The 15,410-nt window shown below is 39.7% G+C and overlaps 1 protein-coding gene across 1 annotated transcript in view; it reads left to right on the top strand.

Annotated features, from left to right (window-relative positions):
* Nucleotides 1–15,410, top strand: part of ZSWIM5 (zinc finger SWIM-type containing 5) — a 184,973-nt gene that overhangs the window by 91,736 nt on the left and 77,827 nt on the right. The window contains exon 2 of the mRNA XM_036256434.1: nucleotides 14,815–15,171. Coding sequence (XP_036112327.1) covers nucleotides 14,815–15,171 — 357 coding nt within the window. The remainder of the gene's footprint in view (nucleotides 1–14,814; nucleotides 15,172–15,410) is intronic.

The raw sequence follows: 15,410 nt of genomic DNA on the forward strand, positions 1-15,410 counted from the left end.
TTTAAGAGGAACTGCCTGGGACTCCAGAAGCCCTCCATCTCATTCAGCCATAATCCCTGCTGGTTTTTACAGCCAGGAGTTATGGGGACTTTTCTTCCTGGCACTGGAACCCTGGGCTGGAGGACTGGTGTGGGGCTGGGACCCCTTACTCCTCAGGGTGAGGGGGGGGGGACCTCTGTAGCCAAGTTATCCCTGCTGATTTTTATCTATCACATTTGAGTGTGAAGTCCTGTTCTGCTTCTCTGCCTCTCCTACCAGTCTTAATGTGGCTTCTTCTTTAAATTCCTAGTTGCAGGACTTCCATTCATCTAGATTTCAGTCAGTTTTGAATGACAGTTGTTTTATAGTTTAGTTGTACTGTAATTCTGATATGGTTGTGGGAAAATTTGAGTACTGCATTTACCTATGCTGCCACCTTGACCAGAAGTCCAGGCTGTGGGATTTTAGATAATTTCCTTTACCCCTCTGAGCCTCAGTTTTCTCATCTGAAAAAAGGAGATAGTAAATGAACCTATTTTATAGGATTGTTATGAGGATTTAATTAGTTAATACATAGAAAGTACTTAGAACACTGTCTGGCACATGTAAGTATCCAGTAATTGTTAGGTAATAAAACAGCTCATTTATCTATCTATCTATACATACATTTTTTTTTAGTCCTCACTGAGAATATTTTTTACATTGATTTTTAGATAGAGTGGGAGGGCGGAAGGGAGAGAGAGAGAGAGAGAGAGAGAGAGAGAGAGAGAGAAACATTGATATGAGAGATACATCAATTGGTTGCCTCCCACACAACCCCAGTTGGGCCAGGATTGAACTTGGAACTTTTTGGTCTGTGGGCCAGTGCTCTAACCACTGAGCAAAACTGGCCAGGGCAAAACAGCCCATATTTTATATTTTTTTAAATGAGTTGAAAATTGGCAGAAGCACAACAGCTGTCCATTTCAGACATAAATCTGATTTATAAAAAATGATCTTGGTGCTTCACTATTATTAGCTTGTATATAAATTATTGTTACTATGCTCACCATCCCAGTAAAAGTATTTTATTATTGGCTGATTTCATTTTAATCACAAAATCAAAAATTTTATAAACATAACTTAATTCTCTTGTGAATCATGGATATGAATATATATTCAGTTTAGTGTTCATTTATTAATTCATCCATAAATAAACACTTATTAAGCCCTTACAGTGTGCCTAAGATAAAAATATAGAGATGAAAAAGGACATAGAGCTATCCCCTGCTTTCAAGGAGTTCACTATCTAAATGGAAAAGACAAACATAAAACTATTATGACACTGCTGTCAAGTGCTATAAGAAAGATGTGACTGACAGAATAAAGAGAGTGAGAGAGCTCAGGAAGAAGAATTTAATTCTCAGAAATCAGGGGAGACTTCCCAAAGTAGGTATCATTTGAATAAAAAATGAAGGATGAGAGGGTTGCATCTGGTATAGGGAACTTTATATGCAAAGACATAGAGTCTAAAAAAAACCATATTATAGTCAGTAATCTACAAGTAGTTTAGTGTGTTGAAAAGTGGTAGGGAGCAAGTGTGAAGAGATAGAAAGAGGCCACATCAGCCCTGGCCGGTTTGGCTCAGCGGTTAGAGCGTCGGCCTGCGGTCCTGAGAGACTCAGGTTCGATTCCCGCTGGGGGCGCGTACCTTGGTTGCAGTTTGTCCCCGGCCCTGGTCGGTTGTGCAGGTGGCAGCCACTCGATGTGTTCCTTTCACATTGATGTTTCTCTCTCTCTCTCTGTTCCTCTCTCTCCCTCCCACTCTACCTGAACAAAAAATGGAAAAATGTCCTCGGGTGAGGGAAAAAAAGAAAAAAAAGGAAAAAAAAAGAAAGAGGCCACATCATAAGAAGTTTGAACTTTATCCTGTAATCAGTGAGGAACCATTTGATAGCTTTTAAGCAGTTCAGTTCAGCAAATGTTTTTCTATGTTTATTCTATGCCACACTCTGTTAGTTACCAAAAATATAAAATGAATAGGTCACAGTTTGCCCTGGCCAGTTTTGCTCAGTGGTTAGAGCGTTGGCCTGTGGTCCAGAGGGACCCGGGTTTGGTTTCCGCTAAGGGCGTGTACCTTGGTTGCAGTTTGTCTCCGGCCCTGGTTGGGTCATTCGGGTGGTAGCCACTTTGCAGTTTGTCTCCGGCCCTGGTTGGGTCGTGCGGGTGGCAGCCACTCGATGTGTCCCTTTCACATCGATGTTTCTCTCTCCCTCTCTTTCTCCCTCCCACTCTATCTGAACAAAAAATGGAAAAATGTCCTCAGGTGAGGATAAAAAAGAAAATAGGTCACAGTTTAGTAGGAATGACTTGATTTTATTTCTATTTTAGAAAGATCATTCTGCTCATGTTATGGCAGATAGGTAGAGGAAATAAATAAGATTTGGAAGCAGGAATATTCATTATTCCAGGCAGAAGATTATTATGATCTTAGTCTTAGACATTATTAGGGAAGTTTGAAGGTTAGCAGCTATAATGGAGAGTTATGTAGGAGGCAGAATCCACAGATTTAGTGACCTCTTCGATATAGAGCAGAGGGAGAAACTAGGATGAATCCCATAGTCATAGCTCCTATCTGCCTCTCTAGCCTCATTGCATGCTACTTTACTCCTTCCTGTTGGCTTTCTAGTTGCTGGTCTTTCTGTTCTTTGACCATTCATTCCATGTTTCTCTTGGCCTTAGCACCTCTGCATAGGCTTTTTTATCTTTTTGCTGCCTCAGCACTTGTGCATATGTGCCTTTTTTCCCCTGGCTGAAACCCTCTTTATCATTACTCTGCCATTACCCATCCTTTCACCTAATTAATTCTTACTTATTCTGTAAAATTTGCAAAATGTTATTTCCTTAAGGAACTCATCCTTTATCACCCTGGCCCTAAACCAGGTCAGGTTTTCCCTATTATACAGTGTCCTATCATTCTGTACTTCCTCATGGGACTTAATCACAATTTGAATTAATCATCAGCTGTGGACTTATTTCCTCAGTAAGAATATAAATGCCATAAAATTTTGGATTATTTTGTCTTTTCACGGATGTATCATTGGGACCTAACACAAAATAGATACTATTTGATTATTAGTCGAGTGAATGATTTAACCTTGATTTGAGATTTTTTTTTAAAGAGAAAGATTAACATTTTTATGTGTTCGGCTCTTTGAATTTCTTATAGTCCCTAGGGAAAGACATGTGCTATATTTTTTGTTACCAAATTGAATATGACCAGGGGGACCACATGTTGCATATTCTCTGCCATTTGTCCCTATTAGGATTCATTTTTGGATCAGTTTGGTAATTGGGTATCTTAGTAGCTGACTATGTAAACAAAGGATTAAAATTGAGTTAGTATGATTTAGCAATGTCCTTTAAAAAAAATTTTTTAGGAAGAAATACCAAACATCACTCTCATTTTTCTAAGTTAGGAAGATGAGATTGGTGTATTAGAAACATTATAATGGAAAGAAAATGTGATTGTTAGGAGCTTAGACTTTTTGTGTGTTAATCTTCACCCGAGGATACTTTTCCATTAATTTTTTTAGATAGAGTGGAAGGGAGAAAGGGAGGGAGGAAGAGACAGAGAGAAACATTGATGTGAGAGAGATATGTCACTTGGCTGCTTCCCACACGACCCTAACTGGGGCCAGGGATCAAACCTGCAACTGAGGTATGTGTCCTTGACTGGGAATCAAACCGGTGACCCTTCAGTCTTCCAGCTGATGCTATAACCACTGAACCAAACCAGCTAGGGCAAGAGCTTATTAGACTCTTAAGTCAGACTGCCTAGGTTAAAAACTTAGCTCTGCCACTTAATGGCTGTGTAAACTTGGGCAAGTCAATTACTTTAACCCTCAGTTCTTTTTACCTACAAAAAATGGGGATAATAATAGTGTTACTGAATTCAAGAGGTTCACCACTTGGGGTGGTCTATTCAAGAACAAGACATGATTGTCATTAGGTAGTTTTATTTACTTGCAGAAAGTAGTGGAGACAAGTTCACATTCAAAGCTATGTCTCCTTGAAGGAAGGCTTAGCCTTTGCTTATATACACTATTTGGTCAATTACATGATGATTTCTTCTTTGCAGTTGGCTACATATATCTGGTGGAGTTCCTATCAAGGTCATCCTGTTTACAGCTGCATCTGCAAAATATTGTGTTACATTTTAACATTTAGCAAGAATAACATTTTAGTAAGAACCACCCAGACCTTGAGACTTGTTTTATCTAACAATTCTCCCCTGAGATTTTTTACTCCTCATTCTTGAGTTAATGGACACAAGGGTCATATTTCTGCAACTGCTTCTTCCTGAACATGGACAGAGTACCTCTGAATGACAGGAGTGAAATTCTCTGGCTGTCTGACTTAAGAAGGTTTTGGGGTCTCCTAATTTCAGAGATTCTCAAGAACAGTGGTACATAATGACAACACTAATAGGAGACGTGCCATAAAAGGTGAGTCAGAAGCAGGGGGTAAAATCAAGGAGACTGAGAACCTGCCAATCATAAATTCACACTGTGGTAGGGCTCTAATGAGCAGGATGGATCAGAGTGACGGCCTTCCTAAGGACAAAGAGTTCTAAGCCTCTAAGAATTGATGCCAGCAAGAGAGAAGGAGGAAGGTGCTATTATATTTGAATCCTCTTCTCGTATGATTCAGGACACCAAGCCATGATTTTTATTCAGGATTCACTTATTGAGCTTCTGGGTCTACCCCAGGACTTTAAAGGACAGGTAGGATTGCTCAGCTGGTGTGGCTTACTGGTTGAGCATTGACCCATGTACCAAGAGGTCGCTGGTTCGATTCCCAGTTAGGGCACATGCCCGCCCAGGTTGTGGGCCAAATCCCCAGTGAGGGGCATGCAGGGGGCAGCCAGTTGAAGTTCTCTCTCATCAATGTTTCTATCTCTCCCTCTCCCTTCCTCTCTCTAAAGTCAATAAAGAATAAAAATGGGAGACTTCCAGTCAAGATGGCAGCATAGGTAAACGCAGTATCACGTCTTCCCACAACCAAATCCAAGTTACAACTAAACTACAGAACAACCATCATTCAAAATGGCCTGAAATCAAGCTGAATGGAAGTCCTACAACTATGAAATTAAAGAAGCAGCCACATTGAGACTGGTAGGAGGGGTGGAGGTGCGACAGCCTGGCCCCACACCCATGTGTGGCGGATAAAAATCAGGAGGGTACCTCGGTTGTGAAAGCCTTCCCTGAGGACTGAGGGGTCCCCGTCCCACACCAGATGCCCCGCTTAGGGTTCCAGTGCCAGGAAGAGAAGTCCCCATCACTTCTGGCTGGAAAAACCAGCGGGAACTGAGACTCAGGGAGGCTGAGGCGGCTGGAGCCCCAGGTAACTCCTCTTAAAGAGCCTGCGAACGGACTTATCGGACTCACTCCCTTTAAGCTTGGAGGGGAAGCAGTTCCATGGGTGCCAGAGGCATACAGAGAAGAACTGAGCTGTTTGGCTTTGGAGCGAGGGATGGAGAGGGGGCTTCCTCGGGGACAAGTGTGTTGTCAGAGGCCTTTGATCCTTTGGTGAGCCCTTCCCTGGGGCAACAGACAGCTGCCATATCTGGGACTCCAGCATCCTGGCTCACACTGTTTGCCCTGCCCTGGTGATTCCCTGAGGCCCTGCCCCACCCAACTTTCAGGTCCACCCAAGCTGTTGCCAGTTGCTTTAACCATAGGATTGGCGTGTCTTGGATCCTGCTTCAGGTTTTCCTAAATTCTTTCAAACAAGCAGCATCTGGTCTCAGCTAGCCCCATACCTCTCATTAAGCAATACATAGGAACACAGGGAGGCAGCCAAAATGAGGAGACAAAGAAACAGGTCCCAAATGAAAGAACAGAACAAAACTCCAGGAAAAGAACTAAGTGAAATGGAGATAAGCAATCTTACAGATGCTGAGTTCAAAATACTGCTTATAAGGAAGGATGCTCAACGAATTTAGTGAGAACCTCAGCGAACTTAGTGAGGGCCTCAAGAGCATAAAATGGATCAGTTAGAAATGAAGGATGCACAGTCAGAAATGAAGGAGGCACTAACTGAAATAAAGAATAATTTACACAGATTCAGTAGTAGAGTAGGTAAAGCCAAGAAGAAACCATTGATTTGGAATATAAGGAAGCAAGAAACACCCAATCAGAACAGCAAAAAGAAAAAAGAATCCAAAATAATGAGGATAGTGTAAGGAGCCTCTGGGACAACTTCAGGCATGCCAACATTCGCATCTTGGGGGTGCCAGAAGGAGAAGAGAGAGAGCAAGAAATGGAAAACCTATTTGAAACAATAATGGCAGAAAACTTTCCTAACTTGGCGAAGGAACGGACATACAAGTCCAGGAAGCACAGTGAGTCCCAAACAAGATGAACCCCAAGAGGCCCACACCAAGATACATCATCATCAAAATGCAAAAGGTTCAAGACAAAGAGAGAATCTTAAAAATAGCAAGAGAAGAGCAATTAGTTACCTACAAGGGAGTTCCCATAAGACTGTCAGGTGATTTCTTAAAAGAAACTTTGCAGGCCAGAAGGGAGTGGAAAGAAATATTCAGAGTGATGAAAAGCAAGAACCTACAACCAGGATTACTCTATTCTGCAAAGCTGTCATTTAGAATCGATGGCCATATAAAGAGTTTCCCAGACAAGGAAAAACTAAAGGAGTTCATCACCACCAAACCATTATTATATGAATTGTTGAAGGGTCTTCTTGAAGAAAAAGATAAAAAATATGAACAAACAAAATGGAAATGAATACATATCTGTCAATAATTGAATCTACAAACAAAATGAACAAGCAGAACAGAAACATTCTCATATACAGAGAACATTTTGTTGGTTGCCAGATGGGAGGGAGATTGGGGGAATGGGTAAAAAAGTGAAGGGATTAAGAAGTACAAATTGGTTGCTAGACTGACAAACCTCAAAGGGAAGGGGGGTTGGAGGGTGGGAAGAAATAAACCAAAGAGCTTATATGCATATATGCATAACCTATGGACACAGACAACAGTGTGGGAAAAGGCAGGAGGGGGGCAGGAGTGGGGAGGAGGGGGTCAATGGGGGAAAAATGAAGAACATCTATAATACATTCAACAATAAAGATAAAATAAATAAAATAATAATAAAAATAAATTTAAAAAATATTGCATCTTGGAAAAAAAAACAGAATAAACATAAAGGGCAGGTAGGATCTGGGCAGGAAGTGACTGCAGAAAGGGTGAGCACAGTGGATGAAGCACAGTAATTCCAGAGGGGGAAGAGATACCAGATATGACAGTTCTGCACAATATCCAGTCAGTGACCCATGGTTTCTCAAGCACAGTAAAGTGGCCAAGTGAAGAACTGCACTTCATAAAACATCTTGGCCTGGGGAGGAGGGACAGCTCCAGAGGAAGTCCTGACACAGCCCTCTGCATCTGCTCTCTTGGGACAGGTATTCCCACGAAATACAAACTCTGTATACACACACACTCCGGCCCATGTAGCACAAGGCTCTCTATGATCAGACATTATGTTAGACATCATTCTTAGTTAGCCAGCTGCATAGCTGCAGTTCAGAGACTAAAAATAAAGCCCTTCTGAAAATCGGGAAATAGGGGGAAAGCACCGCTTACTTACAGTCTCTTTGTCCCCCAGACCTACTGCCTAATAGGTGCTGGGATGAGCCTTGTGATGAGCAGATCACCTGAGGTCTGTCTTTGGCTCCCATATTCCTTGTTGCATTTGGGGTCTTTTGTGGTTCCATACAAATTTTTAGAATATTTGTTCTAGTTCTGTGAAATATGCCATTGGTATCTTGATAAGAATTGAGTTGACTCTAGAGATTGCTTTGGGTAGTATGGCCATTTTAATGATGTTAAATCTTCCTGTCCATGAACATGATATATGCCATTTATTTGTATCTTCTTTAGTTTCTTTCCCTAGTGTTTTATAATTTTCTGAGTGCCGGTCTTTTACATCCTTGGTTAAATTTATTCCTAGGTTTTTTTTTTTTTTAATGTAATTGTAAATGGGATTGTTTTTTCAGTTTCCCTTTCTGATAGTTCATTATTGGTGTATAGAAATGCAACTGATTTCTGGATATTTATTTTGTATCCTTCTTCTTTACTGAATTAATTTGTTGGTTTTAGTAGTTTTTTGGTGTAATCTTTAGGTTTCTCTATATACAGTATTATGTCATCTGCAAATAATGATAGTTTTACTTCTTTCTTTCCAATTTGGATGCCTTTTAATTCTTCTTCTTGTCTGATTGCTGTGGCTAGGATTTCCAATACTATGTTGAATAAGAGTGGTAAAAGCAGACATCCCTGTCTTGTTTCTGATCATAAGGGCAATGCTTTTAGTTTTTTCCCATTGAATATGATGTTAACTCTAAGTTTGTTATGTTGAGGAATGTCCCCTCTATTTCCACTTTGCTGAGAGTTTATATCATAAATGGGTACTGGATTTTACCAAATGCTTTTTCTGCATCTGTTGATATGATCATATGATTTTTATCCTTTATTTTGTTTATGTGGTATATCACATTTATTGATTTGCAAATATTATACAAACCTCACATCCCTGGAAAATCCCACTTGATCATGGTATATATTTATAATGTATTACTGGATCCGGTTTGCTAATATTTTGTTGAGGATTTTAGCATCTGTGTCCATCAGGGATATTAACCTATAATTTTCTTTTCTTTGTAGTATCCTTATCTGGTTTTGGAATTTGGATAATGCTGGCCTTGTAAAATGAGCTTGGGAGCCTTCCCTCCTCTTGAGTATTTTGGAATAGTTTGAGAAAGCTAGGTTTTATTCTTCTTTGAATGTTTGGTAAAATTCACCTGTGAAGCCATCTGGTCCAGGACTTTTGTTATTGTTAATCTTCACCCAAGGATATTTTTCCATTGATTTTTTTTTTCTTTTCAGATAGAGTGGAAGGGAGGAAGGGGGAGAAAGAGAAACATCAGTGTGAGAGAGACACATCAATTGGCTGCCTCCCACACAACCCCGACTGGGGCCCAGGATTGAACCTGCAATCCAGCCCATGACTGAGAATTGAATCAGTGACCCTTTGGTCCATGGGCTGATGCTCTAACTACTGAGCCAAACTGACCAGGGCCATGACTTCTTTTTTATTGCTTCTTCAGTTTCATTAGTTGTAGTCTGTCCAGATTTTCTGATTTTTCCTGATTCAGTTTTGGAATATTGTTTGTTTCTAGGAATTTATCCATTTCATTCAGATTGTCCAATTATTTCTAAATGTGTCTTTACTGATTTTTTTAGAGAGAGAGGAAGGGAGGGAGAGATAGAAACATCTATGTGAGAGAGAAACATCTATTGGCTGCCTCCTGCATGCCCCACACTGGGGATTGAGCCCGAAACCCAGGCATGTGCCCTGACAGAGAATCGAACTGGGACCTCTCAGTTAAAGCTCAGTCCACTGAGCCACACTGGCCAGGCAAGATTGTCCAATTTTTTTGGCATATAAGTTGTTCATGATATTTTCTTAACAATCCTTTATAGTTCTATGGAGTCAGTTGTTACTTCTTCTCTTTTCATTTCTGATTTTATTTATTTGGGTCCTCTCTCTTTTTTTCTTGATGAGTCTGGATAAAGGTTTGTCAATCTTGTTTGTCTTTTCAAAGAACCAGCTCTTGGTTTCATTGATCTTTTGTATTGTTTTTTAAGACTCTTTTGTTTATTTCTGCTCTAATCTTTATTATTTCCTTTCTTCTACTAACTTTAGGCTTTGTTCTTTTTCTAACTTTATGTGTGAAGTTAGGTTACTTAAGACTTTTATTGGTTCGTTCTTTCTTTTTTGTTTTGCTCATCCTCACCTGAGGATATTTTTTCCATTGATTTTTTTTTTTTTTAGATGGAGTAGAAGGGAGTGGGGAGGGAGAGGGAGAGGGAGAGGGAGAGAAAGAGAGAAACATCAATGTGAGAGAGACACATTGATCCGTTGCCTCCTACACGTGCCCTGGCTGCGGCTGGGGATCAGACTTGCAACCTAAGTACGTGTTCTTGACCAGGATCAAACCCACAACCCTTCAGTGTGTGGGCTGATACTCTAACCACTAAGCAACACTGACCAGGGCAAAATTTCTCGTTTTTTTGAGGTAAGCCTGTAATGCTATGAATTTCCCTCTCGGGACTGCTTTCTCTGTGTTCCATAGATTTTAGGCTTTTATGTTCTCATTTTCATTTGTTCCAAGGTATCTTTGATTTCTTTTTTGATCTCATTGTTAACAATTAATGTTTAGTAACATGTTGTTTAGCCCAGTGTCTTTGCATGTTTTTCAGTTATTGATTTCTAGTTTCATACCATTATGGTCAGAGAATATGGTTGATATTATATCAGTCTTCTTGAATTTATTGAGCCTTGTTTTGTGTTCTAACGTCTCTCCTAGAAAATGTTCTATATGCACTTGAAAAGAATATATATTCTGCTTTGGGGTGAAATACTCTGAAGATACCAATTAAATCCATCTGATCCAGTGTGTCATTTAAGGCTATTATTTCCTTGTTGATTTTCTGTCTGGATGATCTATCCATTGATGTCAGTGGGGTGTTAACATACCCTTTATGCCCACCAAGATTTGCTTTATATATTTAGGTGTTCCTATGTTGAGTTTACAATGGTTATATCCTCTTGTTGGATTGATCCCTTTAGCATATGTAATGCCCTTCTTTGGAAGACCACTCAGAAATCTTAACAAATTTTCCCATCAGACTAAAAGCAGCTCATTTCACTTGGTAGTTACAAAAGAGTCACAGAGATGTAAAGTGAATAGGGAATATAGTCAATAATAATTGTAATAACTATGTCTTGTGCCAGGTGGATACTGGAAGTATCAGGAGGAACATTTTGTAAATATATGATTGTCTAACCACTATACTGTACACCTGAAACTAATACAAAATAACATTGAATGTAAACTGTAATTGAAAAAAATAAATAAAAGCAACTCATTTCCCTGTGCATTTCTACCTTCCTCCCACACCATGTGGCTAGGAATCCTGACATTTTGGCTTCTGTTACTTAAAACATATATATGGTTGATTCTACCTGATTCATTTTGCAAGTCCAGTAAAGCTGACTCAGACTACATTTTTAAATCATAGAAGACTCTTCTTTTTTTTCTGGCAGCAATCCAATCAAGTAATCTTAGTTATTTAGTTTTCAATACCACTGGGATATTTGGCCTGTGTTACCACACACTTTGGTAAAATTTCTGAAATTACACCTGCTAATAGAACATCTCTTTATAGCAGTGAGACTCCTTGAAGACATGTGGTATGTAATTTTTCTCTATCCTTCAGAGGAAAAGAAGCAGTGGCTAAGTTTATGGGTGTTTTTGAAAGGTCATGTATTCAAACAGCCTACAAAAAAAGCAAACTGCACTTAGAAAACAGTGCCTTCCAAATCCACAATAGACTTTCAGCCCAGAACAAGACTGCCTTGAACAAGACAGGCAGTTTCCTACTATTGACACCTTTGTTATGTAAGTGATAATGTATAAGTGCTTAATTTCTTTAAGTATCCAGTTCTGGAGAATTCACCCCAAGGGGCTGCGTTTGGAGATGGAATAGGAGTTTCCTATAACTTGCACATTTTGCATATAAGGCAAACAAGGCAAATGCAAACATACACACAAAGAACAAAAATCAAACTCCTGCAGAACCAGTACAATCATTACCCAAGGATGTCTCAGATTTCCCCATAGGTGTTCCTCAACCCTCCAGAGTTAGACCTAGGTCAGGTCCTGAGTCTGGCGTACCAGAGACAGTTTCTGTCTCAACAACCTGAAATCAAGTGCACACCAGAACTGAAACTACCTTTCTAACAATTCTACACCCCAAATAAGGATAGAAGCAGTAATTAAAGCAACCACAGGGGCTGACTTACCTGCCTCCCTTCTGAAGTGCTGAAAGAATCAGATTCAGGTGGCTATTCTACTTTGCTGTCAAGGTGGTCCAGGCAGCCTTTCCAGTGGTCAGCAGCAAGCAGGAGTCTCCTAAAAGACAGATCCTCAGTCCAGTGGACATGCAGGCAAGTAATCCCCAGATGAGCTGCTGCTGTCCACTGCTTCGCCAAGCATTCACACCAGGCTGAGAGGGGGTCCTTTTTTTTTTTAAATCCTCACCTGAGGATATTTTTTCATTTCTCTTCAGATAGAGTGAAAGGGAGAGAGAGAGAGAGAGAGAGACATCGATGTGAGAGAGCCACATCAACTGGTTGTCTCCTGCACAACCCCCAGCCAGGGCCAGGCACCGACCGCAACCGAGGTACGTACCCTTGACCAGAATCGAACCTGCAATTCTTTGATCCGCAGGCCGATGCTCTAACTGCTGAGCCAAACTGGCCATGGTGAGAGGGAGTCCTTTTACGAGAGTACCATCTGAGGCCCTGGCCAGGTTGCTCAGTGGGTTAGAGCACTATCCTAATAAGCCAAGGTTTTGAGTTCAGTCCCTGGTCAGGGCACATTATGAGAAACTACCAATGAATGCAAAGATGGGTGGAACAACAAATAGGTGGTTTTCTCTCTGTTTCTCTCTTCCCTTACCTCTCTCTCAAAAATCAGTCAATAAATAAAAATTTTAAAAAGAGCGCCTTCTTACCCCTGGCTGGGTAGCTCAGTTGGTTAGAGTGTTGTCCTGATACACCAAGGTTGTAGGTTCGATCCCTGGTTAGGACACAAAAGAATCAACCAATGAATGCATAAATAAATGTAACAACAGCCCTGGCCAGTTTGGTTCAATGGTTGGAGCATTGGCGGGTTCAGTTCTGGTCAAAGGCATATACCTGGGTTGCAGGTCAATCCCCAGCCCGGGGTCGTGCGGGAGGCAACTAATTGATGTGTCTCTCTTGCATCGATGTTTCTCTCCCTCTCTCTCTCCCTCTCTTTTAGTCTCTGTAAGGAAAAAAAAAATCAATGGAAAAATATCCTTGGGTAAGGACTAACAAAAATAAATTAAAAATTAAGAAAATAAAAAGTAGAGCAACAAATCAGTCAGTCTCTCTCTCTCTCTCAAATCAATAAATTGTAAAAAAAGAGAGTACCATCTGAGTCCAAACTTGTTACCAAATTCAAGTGGGTTTGCCTCTTGGGGTGTTCTATTCAACAACAACATATGATTGTTCCCAAGTCATATTATTTACTTGCATCAAGTAAAGGAGATGGATTTACATCAAAGCTCTGACTCTCCAGAAGAGAAGTTTAGTCCATTGCTTCTATATACTGTTTGGTCAATTACACATTAATTTTTTTCTTTGCAGTTCCCTACATTTAGGTTTAGATTCTTATTAAGCTTATTCTATTTACAGCCTTAACTGCAAAATATTGTGCTACATTTTAACATTTGCCAAGAATAGCATTTAATAAGAACCACCTAGATTTTGAGACCCTTGTCCTATCCAACAAAAGCATTTGGTGCATTATTCAGGGCTTGCCCAGTGTTAAAGCACTTGAGGTGTGTGTGTGTGTGTGTTTCTTGTGCATTAAATGATAGGGCCACAAGGAGAGCACAAGGAGAGCAGCTGCCTGATTGACTATTTTCTTCAAAAGCCAGATCTCGACCAGACCCACCACCCCTGACTGCTTTGCACTAAAAAGACATGCTATAGGAAGGAAGAAAACATGGGCATTTGCCCTTTATGGCCTGTTGGAGCCACTACTAAAGCAAACACGTTGTTGCTGTATGCCTGCCTACTCCCTTTCCCACCAATCCATCCATTATCTTAATCATTTCAAGGCCTACAACTGAAAAAAGACACTGTTTTTAACGCCTATAGTTCTTGGGCATTTGAATATTTGATTTTGCAATATATGTTTCTTTTCGTATTTTAGGAAAATATAAAGGATCATCACAAAGATGATACTCAGGAGATCTTTGTGTACAACGTAGTTGTTTTACCCATGAGTTCTAAGCAATTTTTGTGGTTTTTGTTTCTATCACTTTTTTATTTTTTTTTTTAAATCAAGCACCAACTATGTTCCAGGCAGAGCTGACCACTTGATATGTATTTTTTTCCTTGTTTTACAGATGAGGGTATTAAGAGTCAGAAAAGGTGAGAATCAAAATTTAAGTAAAAAATAAACTCACCCTAATGAAATAATAGATTGAGGCAAATGATCCTCAATGACTACTAAAACTATTAGGACAAGGAACTTACTTTTAAAATCATTGGTGCTGTGTACTAGTGAGTATAGATGTAACATTGCATAGTCTCACCTACCACACTGTGTTTTCTGTGTCTTAAGAGGGGCCTTGCTTTTTAGGTATTCCACATGGTCACCACTTTGGAATTAGATGTTTTGAAGAAGAAGTGTCCTTCCTTCTCTTCCTTGTTCTTCTTCCTGTCCCTCCTTGTGGCATTCTTTTGGTTTCTCTTTCATTTATAGCATTTACCTTACTCTAGATTGTTATTGATGTTATTTGTAACTTCTTTTTGCCAGCCACCTACAGCTCAAAATTTATTATAGATATTTTTAACTTATTTGGGTTTCCTTATTAAACTTTTTGAGACTTGTGATGAAAGCTATGAATCATCTCCCCAGAAAAATGTAACATACGCACAAACACAAGTTTTCTTATTATTTCAGGAGGACTTCAGGGTAAAGACTTTCTAGATTGTGTTCTTAAAGAGTAGTACCTATGTTGCATTGACCTATCTTTGGCAGGGCCTACTATATATATATAGGAGATATTCAATAAATAGTATCTGCATTGATTAATTAAAATGCAAGATGAAAACCTTCAAATTTTGTACTACAGAATCTCTAAACACACTTTCTTTGTTTCCTTAGGCTTCCATCTCAGTGGCACAGTGACTGAACCAGCCACTACTTCTGAACCAGCAATGACTTACAAAGTTGCAATCAGTTTTGATCGATGCAAAATTACTTCAGTGACATGTGGCTGTGGTAACAAGGACATATTCTACTGTGCTCATGTGGTAGCGCTCTCACTCTACAGGATCCGTAAACCAGACCAAGTCAAATTGCGTCTTCCTATTTCAGAAACCCTTTTCCAGATGAATAGGGACCAGCTACAAAAGTTTATTCAATATTTAATTACAGCACACCACACTGAAGTTCTTCCTACTGCACAGAAACTGGCAGATGAGATTCTATCTTCCAACTCAGAAATCAACCAAGTGAACGGTAATTGTACAGTATTTTTGTTGCTAAAAATCTGCTTTGTTGCTTTATTGCATGTTTAGAGGTTGGGATATTTTCACAATTATAATCAGTTAACAACTCATTCTATCCAAACTCTGCATTTAAACTCTTTTTTGTTGTTTTATTTTTTAAAATATGTTTTTATTATTTTTTTTAGAGAGAGAGGAAGGAAGAGAGAGAAAAAAACATCAATGTGAGAGAGAAACATCAATTGGCTGCCT

The sequence above is a fragment of the Molossus molossus genome, unplaced genomic scaffold, assembly GCF_014108415.1.
Source record: "Molossus molossus isolate mMolMol1 unplaced genomic scaffold, mMolMol1.p scaffold_m16_p_12, whole genome shotgun sequence".
Lineage (NCBI taxonomy): Eukaryota > Metazoa > Chordata > Mammalia > Chiroptera > Molossidae > Molossus > Molossus molossus.